Source organism: Galendromus occidentalis, unplaced genomic scaffold, assembly GCF_000255335.2.
Source record: "Galendromus occidentalis unplaced genomic scaffold, Mocc_1.1 scf7180000077242, whole genome shotgun sequence".
Taxonomy (NCBI): domain Eukaryota; kingdom Metazoa; phylum Arthropoda; class Arachnida; order Mesostigmata; family Phytoseiidae; genus Galendromus; species Galendromus occidentalis.
Window position 1 is genome coordinate 1,869 of NW_003805230.1, and position 12,944 is coordinate 14,812.

The following is a 12,944-nucleotide window of genomic DNA, read 5'->3' on the forward strand; positions in this document are numbered from 1 at the left end:
AGTGGACGTGTGGACAAAAGCTACAGCAAAGGATCGGTCGTGGCGCGGGGTAATATCGTAGACTCAGCGGACATCTTCGCCTTGGAGCAAGTGAGGCACGAAGAAGTCCCTAAGCAGATCAACCAGATCGGGATTCGACGTAAGCTCACAGAAGAAGACGTTACAATTGCAGAGGCGATTCCGCAGCGAATACGAGACAGATTGCTCGAAGTTCTCAATCGGTTTCCGGACGTGATATCAACATCTATGGATGAGCTGGGTCGCACCGAGATGGCGGAGTGTAGCATTGAAGAGACGCCAGGTAGTGGACCGATTTGGTCGAGACCTTTCCGGTTGTCAGCAACGGAGAGAGGGGCGTTGAAGGAAATTGTACAGAATATGTTGAGCGCGGGAATCATTCAGAGGTCACAATCTCCCTATGCCAGCCCAGTGATGCTCGTCAGAAAAAAGGACAGCACATTTCGGCTGGTCATCGATTATCGGCGTCTGAACAGTCAGACGGTGCGCAAAAATTTCCCGATTCCCCTCATCGACGACATTCTCGATACAATCGGCGGACGACGTATGTATTCTACGTTTGACCTAGCCTGGGGATACTTCCAAATCCCCATGGCTCAGGGGTCAGGTAGAAAAGCGGCGTTCATTACGCCTGATGGGCACTATGAACCCCAGGTTATGATGATGGGGCTTGCCAACGCACCCGCAGTGCTCCAAGAAATGATGACCAAACTCCAGTCAATCATCGGCGAGGGAGTCATGATACCATTCATCGATGATATGATCACCGCGGCGGATCGATGCGATGAGCACATAGACCAAATCGCTCGGATATTCAGCGCATTGAAGGAAGCTCGATTGACAGTTCGGTTGTCAAAGTGCAGATTTTTCATGAAATCCGTCGAGTTTCTCGGATTCACCATTTCGGCGGGTGGAGTCCAACCCGGCAGTGCGAATCTGAAGGCCATTGAAGATTATCCCCGACCACAAGGGTGTTCGGATGTCAGGAAGTTCCTGGGGTTGGTGGGATTTTTCCGAAGATTCATCAAAGGGTTCGCGTCCATCGGCGATCCGTTGATTTCTCTTCTCAAGAAGGACGCAGTCTTCGAATGGACGCCGGAGTGCGAACGAGCATTCGTGGAGTTGAGGGATCGACTTCTGGAAAGACCAATTCTGTCGAAGTTCACACCAGGCTGTCCAATTCAGCTTCACACCGATGCTTCGGGTGTTGGCCTCGGAGCAGTCCTAATGCAGAAGGTGGAAAATCGATGGAAGATGATTTATGCGATAAGTCGACGCTTATCGGCTTCGGAGAGACGTTACCACTCCACGAAGTTGGAACAATTAGCAGTTTTGTGGGCTTGCGAAAGGTTTCGGCACTACTTGTACGGCGAGAAGTTTCAAGTTATCAGCGATTGTGCCGCGGTTCAGGCACTGAAAAGCAAGTCGGCTACCTCCAGTCAAGTTGTTAGGTGGCTGAACAGGTTGGCGGAATTTGATTTTGATGTGATTCACCGAGCGGGGATCGAGATGCCCCACGTCGATGCATTCAGCAGATACCCAATCGAAGAAGCTCCGACGTTTTCCGAGTGCCAAGAAGAATTGATGATTTCTTCCGATGAGGGGATGTCCTCGAAAAAGGGCGTGGAGGCGCTACCGCCGAATGTAAAGGTGGGCGAGGCTAGAGGGGAAAATGTAGTGCGAAAAATTCTTCAATTGACGACGCTCGAAGATTCGATGATGATGGTCCAGCAGCAGGATGAGAAGTTGAAGAAACGAGTGGAGTTAATGCGAGGGAAAGGATCGAAGGAGCTGGATGGCTTCATCTTGAAGGCGGGCATTCTCTACAAGAAATGGTTGCGCAACGATGAAACGAAGCTACTCTTTGTTGTTCCGGCAAGCATGAGGAAATATGTGAGCGTACTCGTACATGAGAAGGCTGGGCATTTTGGACTAGAAAAGACTTTAGAGCTCGCTCGCGAAAGGTATTGGTTTCCGGCAATGAAGAAGTATTTGAGCCAGCATCTTCGAATTTGTTTAGAGTGTCTGTACAACAAAGAGAAGGGCCCAAGGAAGGAGGGCATATGTCGGCCGATACCGCCGGCTCGTAGGCCATTCCAGAAAGTGATGATAGATCATGTAGGTCCATTACCGATGTCGGTAGGTAAAGAGCATATAATCGTGTTAGTAGATAGTTTGTCAAAGTTCGTAGTTCTGGAGGCTGTAAAATCAACAGCTACAAGATACGCGGTGAACTTCCTGGAAAGGGTCTTTTTCACTTATGGGCCCCCGGATGTATTGATCTCGGATCGCGGTACGTGCTTCACATCCCACGGTTTCAAGAGTCTGATGGAAAGTAAGGGGATCCGACATGTGTTGACGTCAACCCAACACCCCCAGAGCAATGGGCAGACGGAGCGAATGAATAAGACGGTGATAACAGTGCTGAGATCGGTGTGTAAGCATCCAGAGAAGAAGGATTGGACCGGTAAGCTAAGGTCGGTAGCATACCACATCAATCGCGCTCCAGCTAAATCCACGGGAAAGGCGCCCTTCGAAGTTTTGCACGGCTATCTGCCAAGATTGGACAACGTTTCTCAATTCATTGACCAACAACAGGAAACAGCTGGATGGAAACCTCCGCAGTCGTTCTGTGACGAGGTCAGAATGGCCATAGAGAAGGCTCAAGATGAGTATTCCAAATATTATGACAAGAAACGGAGTCAACATGCAATCCGATATTCAGTCGGCGACGTCGTGGTCGTGAGACGATTGCCGATCCCGACCGGTACGTCGACGAAACTCCAACCCAAATTCAGGGGACCGATGGTAGTGTCCCGAGTGTTACCGAATGACACGTATCAGATCACCAGGTTGGGTGGAACAGCGCATACTACAACCGCGCACTGCTCACAGTTGAAGCTCTTCAAGGTGGCCGGAGAAGAGGGCGAAGAGGTCCTTGAGAGTGAGTCAGAAGACGAATCCGAGGATATTCCCGTTAACGAAACCCAGATAGGGATTGAAGGGACGTTCGTCGGTCCCGCAAGACATCAGAGCATGACTTCGGACAGTGCCGGGTCCGCGTCCGCAGTGAGCGAACATTCCAAAGCATCGTCGCAGGGCGATAGCGAAGTAGCCCAGGGGAGCGAAGACACCGATCGAACGTTGGCAGAAATGCTCGGGAGCTGGAATGTTTCGAACACGGAAGTCGCTCCGAGCTTGGACGAGGCATTCGTAGAAGAACCCGAGACTCATCTAGATGCTGTGGGTGATTCTGAGGCGGCGACGACCACGGAGAGTTTACTTGGAACTCCGAGGACGGTGGTTGCAGAGCATGCAGAAGGCACTCCGCGTCGTGAGGGAGATCATGATGACCGACCTCCGACCACTAGGACTTCTGGACGTCCCCAGCGAACTCGTCGAAAGCCACAGCGGTATGGACAAGCCATGTGATAGCGGGCGAACATATACGAGCGTTCGTATAGATTCATTGTTAGCTCAAGTAGGAAGGTGTCGATGTGATATCACGATAACTAGCAAATGCTGGGACAGCATTAGGTCAGAATAGCCGAATGTAGGGGCATCAGATAGCCTTCTGAAGGAAGTGAGCGAGCATCATCGTTAAGACGTGCAACGCTCTGTATATGAGTGTGACAAGAGAGAGAGAGTGTAACCGAAGAGTATGTTTCAATACAAGCGAGTCGCAACGCATCATCGTGTTATCAGTATTCCCAAATTACCCAATTCAGGCTCTCACAAGTTTTTACCGTATCTTCTCGAAATGGTTCCGCAGAAATATCGCCATACTAGGAGGTTCGACTGCACTTGGCCTTTAACGGCTTCCCCGATGGATCCTAGTTCGAGTGTCGTTAACAACTTCGGTTGCACGATGAACTTCCACTGATCTCTCTGTGGCATGAGAGACTGATCAACCAAACTTCGAGATGTTCCGTATCTTCATTTGAAAACTCGCGGTCCACGACTGTGCTCGACGTAGAATTCAAGATTTTTTTCCTAGGAACTATTTGACTTGAAGGTTGGTCACCGCGACACATCGGCCTTCTGAGTCATCCATGACGCCGACAGCATCCCCCCAGAGGCCAAGATTCACGATCTTGAGGGTATCGTCAATCAGCTTGACGTTTTGTTTCTTTCTTTGAATGCCATCACGTCACATAAGGGTTTGCGGTGGCCCGACACTGTAAACGCTCGCGATCAGATCGATCATCTTATTACTCTCCGCGTAGAGTATTTCGAGGACGGTGATCATCTCATTCAAGTTCTTTGGGAAGTCGGATCCCTCGATGGGTTTGATTTGACTCATCTATAATGAATCATTTTGGTCAGTTGCTGTCTCATCTTGATTTGAGACTATCAAGGGTGTCATGATTTGAGATAAGCGATCAAAATTGCATCTGACTTTAGTGAGATGCAGTTCGAAATTTGCTTTGGCCTGATTGTACGCGGGATTACTTGGCCTCGTCTCGAAGGCATTGATGCGATAGCAGTTTCCGACTGTGATTTGATGATGGAACGATTCGCACATAGCTCCTGAGACCACGACCTGAATCGTTCCTGAATTGTCGGCCAGGATGAAGGAGGAGATGGTACCCTCCTCGTTATTCTTCTTCCAATGTCGAATCGCGGTTTTCGACCGTACTCGACCTTCGACGACACCTCCAATGGTTCCTGAGTCGAGCGACATGACGAGCTTTGGTTGCTTTGCCGGACTTTCATTGACCTCTTCGGTGTCTGATGAGATTTCGGGCATGATAGACTGATGTGCGATTGCTGGATATTTGAGCATATAGATAAGGATCATCGGAATAACTTGCCTCTCCTCTTGGGTGTCCTCAGTAACGTTACTTTGGACATCCCTTTTCCTCGTGACGTACTCGGCTCCGACATTCTAGCTCGTGGACAGATTCGACTTTCGTTGTCTTTCGATACGATCTCTCCTGCTCGCTATGATCGTGATCAGTCCGTCGCGATCGCGATCAGTGAGAGTCGTCTGGTCTCAGATCGTCTATTTATAGGCGATGAATTTTTTCCAATTTTTTTTTCCATCACTTTCCATGTTTTTTCCGAAAAGTATACTTGAATTATCCTTGTGGTCATATTGTGTAGGAAATTCGTTGTTTTCTTGTGTATTTCGTGGATGTTATCAATGGTTTTCTCATCCGATCCTCGGTCTTCGGAAATTTTTTGTATGGTAACAACGAAGTCGACGCCTCATTGAAACGCTATCTGACCATACATATATACTATAAATTATGATTATGATGACTCATCAAAAGGGATGTAAATTTTTTGCGGAAAATTTCCGCCAAATTCGCGGCCTCCATTGAAACTCTATGGGGAGTAGCCGGTTTCCGCGAATCCCGCGATCGCCGCGAATAATTTACAGCCCTACTCATCAATGATTGATGTATAAGTATTCAGTTCAATTTTGTTGAAGGTCGGACGGTGGTAGGAGAAGGAGGATATGTGCCGCTTGCAAGACGATTCCATGTTTATCGCGAATGTCAAATCTATGCAAGTATTCCCCAGTGTCGTGTGCCCATGACAGTCATTCTTCAAATCCAAGCTGAAGTTCAGTTTCAGATATTTTTTCAATTTGATCAGCTCGTCCTCTGACGTGTTGAAATCGCCCATGAGGATCAATGGTATTTTTCGATTTTGAGTATTTTCTCGGCTCCCATGAGCCTCGAGTATTTTGGTCAGGCTGGTAAGCATGTCGTCATATCTTGTTTTTTGATGTACGTAGATCGTGGCGAGAATGAAGTTTCGATTGTTTGAAAGGATCACCTCCGTGAGTGCCAGGTCTAAAACATGGGGATCGTTTACGGTGTGAATTCCGTGATTCAGAATCTCCAGTGGTTTTCCTGTATGCTTCACATCATTACGTTCATATAGGATTACTCCGCCAGCGCGTTGCTCACACGGTGATTGATTTATGATTCGGAATCCTTCGATATCAGGGGGCGTCGATAATGGTTGTATCCATGTTTCTGTGAGACTCGAATAATCAGCCCGCAGTAAAATTGGATCCGCGGAAATGTCTTGAGTATGAGCCGCCATGCTCTGAACATTCAGAATTAGAATGATCGTGGTATCATCGGAAGCTGATTCGGTATCCAGAAACTGTTTGATTTCTTCCGTAATCGTGGGTAAACGATGAGAAGCCAACCTCTTGTATTCATTTCTAACGTCTCGAATCGAAGGTGAATCTGACATCCGCCCATGATAGAAAGTGAAGTCTTCGTTTACGTTCGTTAGGAACAAGCCTTCTAGAGCTGTCACTCGACTTAAAGCCACGTAGACAAGCTGCTGCTTATGATTTTTATGATAGTCATAGACTATTTGGTTGAATGTCCCACCTTGTGATTTGTGAATGGCGAGGGCGCACGCCGGTGATAGTGGAAATTGCTGTCTACGGCATTTGATTTTCGGCCTATGCTGATTTTGATCGATCGTATTTCGATAGGAACCCATCGTTCGCTTAGTATATCGGCTTTACTCTTGACGTGTGCTCTGTGCTTAAGTCGCGCTTGGCGACCAATGTTCTCGTTTTCGAATTCAACCCACACCCGTTTCAATTCTGTTTCGTCCTGAGTACGTGGAAGAGATTCCATTTCGCGGAGAATCCCTATCGCGCCATTTACAAGCCCGTCTTCAACATCTATATTGACGGTCACAATGTATGGGAATTCCGTGCTCAACCTAATTTTGAACGGCAGGCCGCCAGTGTCTCTGCTCTGCATACGATATACTTCCCCGATCGCTCTCCGCCTCTCATCTTCCGTGCTGAGGCCCGTGTAGACATCGATGGCTATATTGTCCTCTGTTGCGTCGGTGGTGGGGATAGCTTTTGAGTTATACTCTTCAACATCATTATTCTTGAAGTACAGACGTATCACCTCCTTGGATAGGTTCCTTCCGCACCATTCCTTCGTTCGAAATCGCGTCTCAATCATGGTCTGTTCCTCTGACGTTAAGCTTTCACCAGAGCCGATTTTTGTCAGGACGGCCGAGAAATGGGAATCCTTTTGTCGCATCACTTGAGACAGTGGAAAATAATCTAAAGACTGCCACAAAATGGCATTCCCTCCAACAGAATTTTGGGTCGCGCTATAAACCGGACACGCATTTACTGGTGGTTACTGTTTCAAGTCGCCACATGCTATCAGATCTAGTCCGCCGAACAGGGCCCCGTGTTCGCCCGTCATCTGCTGCAGTCGTGTGTTCACCGAATTGAAGAGATTAGAAGCGCACATGCTGATTTCATCTATAATCACGCATTTCACGTTTTCACGCATCCTGCTAATCCTGTCAGGGAGATTTGAATGGGTAGCCGGTCTACAATGTGCAAGCGATGAATCACCTCTAGGATTAATTCGCGCTGTTCCATGTTCAATTGACGCAGTGTTTTACAGTAGCCGTTTGACGGCACTGACTGGGAGTGAGTTCGCTGATTCGAGCAAATCTTCGTCGTTGGGCAAACGATCGGTACCAATGCAGAATTTTTCTTCTTGGGATGCGATGGACTCGTTTGTTTCTTCGCTGAGAACACACAATTCCGCGATTTCGCGCATGACGGCATCAATATCAAGATTGGACTCGAATTCTCGCCGTCTTTCTAAGATTACTTCTTCATTCCCGTTATATATTTCAAGGAACTTTTCTCGATCATTAATCTCAGCGTGTTCGTTCCGGAATGGAACGTACAATAGAACCATTTCACGTTTATGATTTTTCATATCAGCCCTATCATAATTACGATAACGAATTATTTTCTTGATCCCGCGTCGTCTGTATGTGCTCCCTACGGTCTCTTCCATCTCTTCAGCTTCGAAGTCCTCTTCGAGTACGATGGATTTTGTCCAGATATCTGTACTCTCACTCGATAAATTTTGAGCATCCATGACCGTCTTCCGTTTGCGTGCCTTGTGCCTCTCATGCGGCAGCATAGTTGGAATCATCACAGTCTTGCGAGATGCCCAACTCATAGACTGCCGCAACAAATACCACGCCGTTTCTTGAGCTGACATCTCAACACTGTTCAGAATTTTAAGACCCACTTTAGTTATGAGTTGAGTCTGATCAAATTCAGGATTTGCTTCGTGTATCTTGAGGAGCTCTTGATGCAGATTGCTTATTCCTCTATTAGATTCATTGACATAATCAACGACATAATTCGCGCAAGAATAAGGATCTAATATAATCTGCAGGTCCATGTTTGAGTTCAGGACTGAGGCAATCCGGGGATTGAAAGTGTTGACGAACGTTTGACGCATGTCTCTTTTAAACATAATTGATGGACGCTTCAATGTTGATCGAATCAAATCTAGATATTCGACACAATCACAACCGATGTCCGATAAGAATTATTCAATGGTGTCGTACGCTTTCGTTTGTAGTTTGTCTCGAGCGTCGTTCGCCCGATTCTTCAGTAATTGACGATGACCGTCCTCCTCGTTCAGTGGTTGAAGGGTCATGAAGGATTAGACTTCGTCGTTTATTGGACTGAGCATACTCATTTATATAGACAGCCCATAACTACGTGTAACTCGGCGATAGGCGAGGAGTGAAACCTCTACAAATGCCCCCCGAGATAAATGAGTCCAGGAATCGTCACACGGTGTCTTTCCGAGACGGCGTCTTCTTGCACTGCCGTGCGGGTTGCATCCGCGTTGGCGTAGGTGCTGCGATGGGAACGAGGACTCCCGACTCCGTAGAAGACGAGGACGGTGACTGCTCCGCCTCCTCAGCTGACTCATAATCCGGCTCACTTGAATCCGGCGTTCCAGGAGATGAAGGCGGCGAGGAGGGCGAGGGTGATGAAGAGATCGTCGGCGATGACCGCAGAGGGGTGGAGGACGACGGCAATAACCGGGGACTCGCAATCGCGATGTCTGCCAGCACGTCCTCGACATCAGGATCAATGGCCCGGGACGCTTGGGCTCCCACACTCGGAGACCACTTCCACACCTGATTATAATGACGGACTAGGACCTTACCCGCGACTTCGACCTCCAGCATACAGGCGCCGAGCAACTTCACGACACGGCCCTGTACGCGTTTACCGCTCGGAAGCTGTATCGTTACCTCTTCCCCTACGACGAAAACCCGGCGGCGTACACCATGATGCTGGTCGAATTGATTCTTGAACTGCTCTTGAGCTGGCGACATGTCCGCACTGGCATGTTTCGGTTTAAAGACATCGAAAGGCGTTTTGCGAGAACGACCGAAGAAAACTTCACCCGGTGACTTTTCATCTTCCAAAGCAACGTTGGGAGTGTAGTTGTACGCGTACACAACGGCCTCCAGTGAGTCAGAAGATGAATCGAGCGCGGATTTGATTGTTCTTACCATGCGTTCGGCACAACCATTGCTCTGCGGCATGTATGGCGCGCAACGCAAGTGCACAATGTTGAGCTCCTCACAAAACTTGGCAAAATCCGCTGCGGTGAATTGTCGTCCATTATCTGAGACGATGGTCTCTGGTTGACCTAGTACTCGGAACAGACTCCGCAGATAACTGATCACGGACTGAGCGGTTATCGAAGGCAACCACTGGGCATCCATGAATTTAGAGAAACTGTCCACGACAACAATGAACGATTTGCCTTTCTTAGGCTCACCCAAATCGACGTGCACCCTTGACCAGACCTTACCGGTGTTCGGCCACGGTGATAGCGGTACTTTCACTGGTTTCGACGCTGTCTGAACACAGTGCTCGCAAGCTCGAACCAACCTCTCGACGTCTGCGTTCATGGCCGGCCAGAAGAAGTGCCGTCGTGCCAACCCTTTCATACGCCGTATACCTGGATGACCTCTGTGTAGTTGTTCCAGAACAAGACTCTGAACTTTTTTGGAACGACTGTCCGATCGCTGAGCAGGAGTATTCCATTCAGCATGCACAAGGAATCAGCGGCATTATAGAATGGGCGGAGCAGTGGATCTTTCTTGTCACTTTCATTCCAACCATCCATGAGTCGCAACAAGACTTTTGACAGGACGGGATCTTTCGCGGTCTGCTCGACCAAGAACCGCCGTGCTTGTGCGGATGGCATGCTCTCTACCGTCAGTTCTTGAAGTTCGCTGTCCACACAGTGGTGGATCGAAGCGACTACCTCATCGAGATCCGAGTCCTGGCTGCTGAGCCTTGCTTCCGAGATGAGCCGTGACAACGCATCCGCCTGCCCGAAGTCGTCAGTACGGACATACTCTATGTCGAAATTGAAACCAAGCAACCGCAGTGCCCATCGACGGAGTCGGGCAGCAGTTCGCTCCTGCAGGCCTTTCGTATTAGAGGTCCGGAAAAGCGCGAGTAGAGGCCGATGATCCGTTTGCAGTATGAAATGTCTTCCCCAGATGAATTTGCGGAATCGTTCTACAGCCGTCACCAAAGCGAGCGCCTCTTTCTCGATCTGGGAGTAGTTGCGTTGTGCTTTCGTGAGCGACTTGGACATGTGGAAGACAGCCTTTTCATTACCATCGGCGTATCGTTGTAACAAAACTCCCCCGATACCCGATGGACTTGCATCTGCGGCGACGAGTAGAGTTTGCCTCGGATCATAGTGCGTGAGCAGCAGGGGACCGGTAAGGATCTCTTTGATTTTCGCCAAGGCCTTCTCATGTTCAGGTGTCCACACGAATCGCACATCTTTCTTAAGAAGAGCCTCCAACAAGGGTTTGTGACGATGCATGTTATCAACGAATTTCCCGTAATAATTGACCATTCCAAGAAGTGATCTGACTTCTTTCTGGTTTCTGGGCGGACGAAGTTCCTTGATAACAGAAATTCGGGACGGGTCGGCCTCGATCCCCCTTGATGAAACCACCATTCCCAAATATTTGACTTTCGGAACGTGGAAATAGCACTTCTCTAGCTTCAAATGGAACCCGGAGTCTTGCAACCGTTGGAGAACCCGGTTCAGGCGTTGATCATGCCGCTCGGTATCCGGGGCCATCACCAGGATGTCATCTAGGTAGACCAAGACGCCCTCCATTCCCATTAGCACCTGCTCGATCGTCTTTTGGAAGATAGACGGCGCGGTCTTCAGTCCAAAAACAAGTCGGGTGTATTGGAACAGGCCCCTGTGCGTGGTGATTGTCGTCACCCGCTGACTGTTCTCATCCAGGGGTAGTTGGAGGTAGGCGTCGGCCAAGTCCAACTGGGAAAAGACTCTGTTCCCCGAGAACTTGGTCATGATTTCCTCCATATTTGGTAATGGATGCTCGATATCAACGAGAGCTTCATTGAGCCCGGTAGAATAATCGGCACAAACACGTATGGAGCCGTTCGCTTTCTTGACGACCACGATCGGGGTGGCCCACTCGGAGAAATCCACTTTGGTCAGAGTTCCATTCTGTATGAGCCTGTCCAACTCCTTATCGATTTGTTCTTGGAGCGCTATGGCGACCGGACGAGGCCTCAGATGAACCGGAGTGGCGTTTCTCGTAAGCGAAGCTGCACGGTCACTTTGTTGCAGAGCCCAAGCCCTGCCTCGAAGAGCTTCGGATAATTTGACTGTACGGAAGCCGAGTTGACGAGGCCCACTTCAGGTTGTGGATTCTCGACTTTCCAGACTACCAAGCCGAGCTGTATCAGCAGGCGACCGCAGAGCAGGCTCGATTTGCCCCTCGCGAGAACGAGTAGAGGTTCTTGAACGGTCTTCCCGTTGTGAGTGAATTTCGCCATGAAATAGCCCATCAGCTTGATATCATCACCATCAACATGCGTGCATTGGTTCCCGTACTCTGTGAGCGCCGGGCTCCCGAGAGACTTCCAGGTCTGTATCCCAATCGTAGAGATGTCCGCCCCAGAATCTGCGCGGAATTCGATGGGTGACCCGTTGACGTCGACCGTGACGAAGGTTCGACCCTCAGAAAGCTGCGAAGTTTCGAGCACCCTGTTGATGTAGACAGCGTTCGACCCAGTTGCACGACAAGCTTTGGTCGATATGACCAAGTTTTCGGCAGACGTTGCATTTCGCCTTGCGAAATTTGCAGTCTCGACGAATGTGGTCCCCACCACAGCCAGCACAAGATGCTTGCTCCTTGACTGACTGACGACCGGCGGCTTGGGGGTTCTTTGCTGTCTTCTTTGCTGGCTTCCTCAGTGTGGTGGCGAATACGGTTGGAGTAGTTGGGTCCTCCTTCGTCACACCGTAGTTGAGTTTAGCGTCGCTTGTACGCGTCTCGTACCTCTTCATGACCAAGCGAACCTCATCAGCAGTTACCGATGGTTTGTCGTCGACGGCTTTTATGATCACGTTGCGTAGGCCTTGATAGCTGGGATCGGAAACAGACAGAAGCATGATGAAAATTCGGAGAGAGTCCAAGGAGAATGAGCTCAACTCGAAATCATCAGCTCTCAAGACAGCGTTACTGGCGATCTGTTCCGCGGTCTTCCGGAGGTAGGCGATCTTGGAGCAACGTTCGAACCGCCGGCGGAACAAAGACTTTGAAACGGCAAACATGTCTTTCAAAATGACGACCAGGGCAACGTATTCCAGGCTCTCGGGCTCATTTGGTGAGGTTCTACCACGAAGTTGTGTGTATTCACTTTTCCCGAGAGTGCGCAAGAGGAGCTGACGTCGTTCCGCATCTGACTCACAGAGAGTTCGGAAACTGTGCTCATTCTTGGAGAACCACCGCTGGAAGGTCAACCCGCTCTCTGGGTCGTATTCGAAAGTGCCGATTAAGGTTAGAGCGTTCGTAAGGGCCACGGCTCTATTTGTTTCCTGACTTGTATCTCTCTTTTCGCTGGCCAACATGCGGAGCGCCTCCACAATCTTTTCCATCAGAGAATCTTCGGAAGACGTTGTTGGAGCCATGGCACAGGGATGTCGACTGCGCCAATTGAAGGGTCATGAAGGATTAGACTCGTCGTTTATTGGACTGAGCATACTCATTTATATAGACAGCCCATAACTACG

At 49.2% G+C, this 12,944-nt stretch overlaps 1 protein-coding gene and 1 pseudogene across 1 annotated transcript; both read right to left on the minus strand.

Moving 5' to 3' along the window:
* Positions 1–8,631: 8,631 nt before the first annotated feature.
* On the minus strand, positions 8,632–11,716 carry LOC100902063 (uncharacterized protein K02A2.6-like; annotated as a pseudogene).
* A 172-nt stretch (positions 11,717–11,888) lies between these two features.
* Positions 11,889–12,842, minus strand: LOC108864071 (uncharacterized). Its single transcript, XM_018638998.1, has one exon. It carries the CDS (start codon positions 12,840–12,842, stop codon positions 11,889–11,891), a length of 954 nt encoding a protein of 317 aa, XP_018494514.1.
* Between the last annotated feature and the right edge of the window lie 102 nt (positions 12,843–12,944).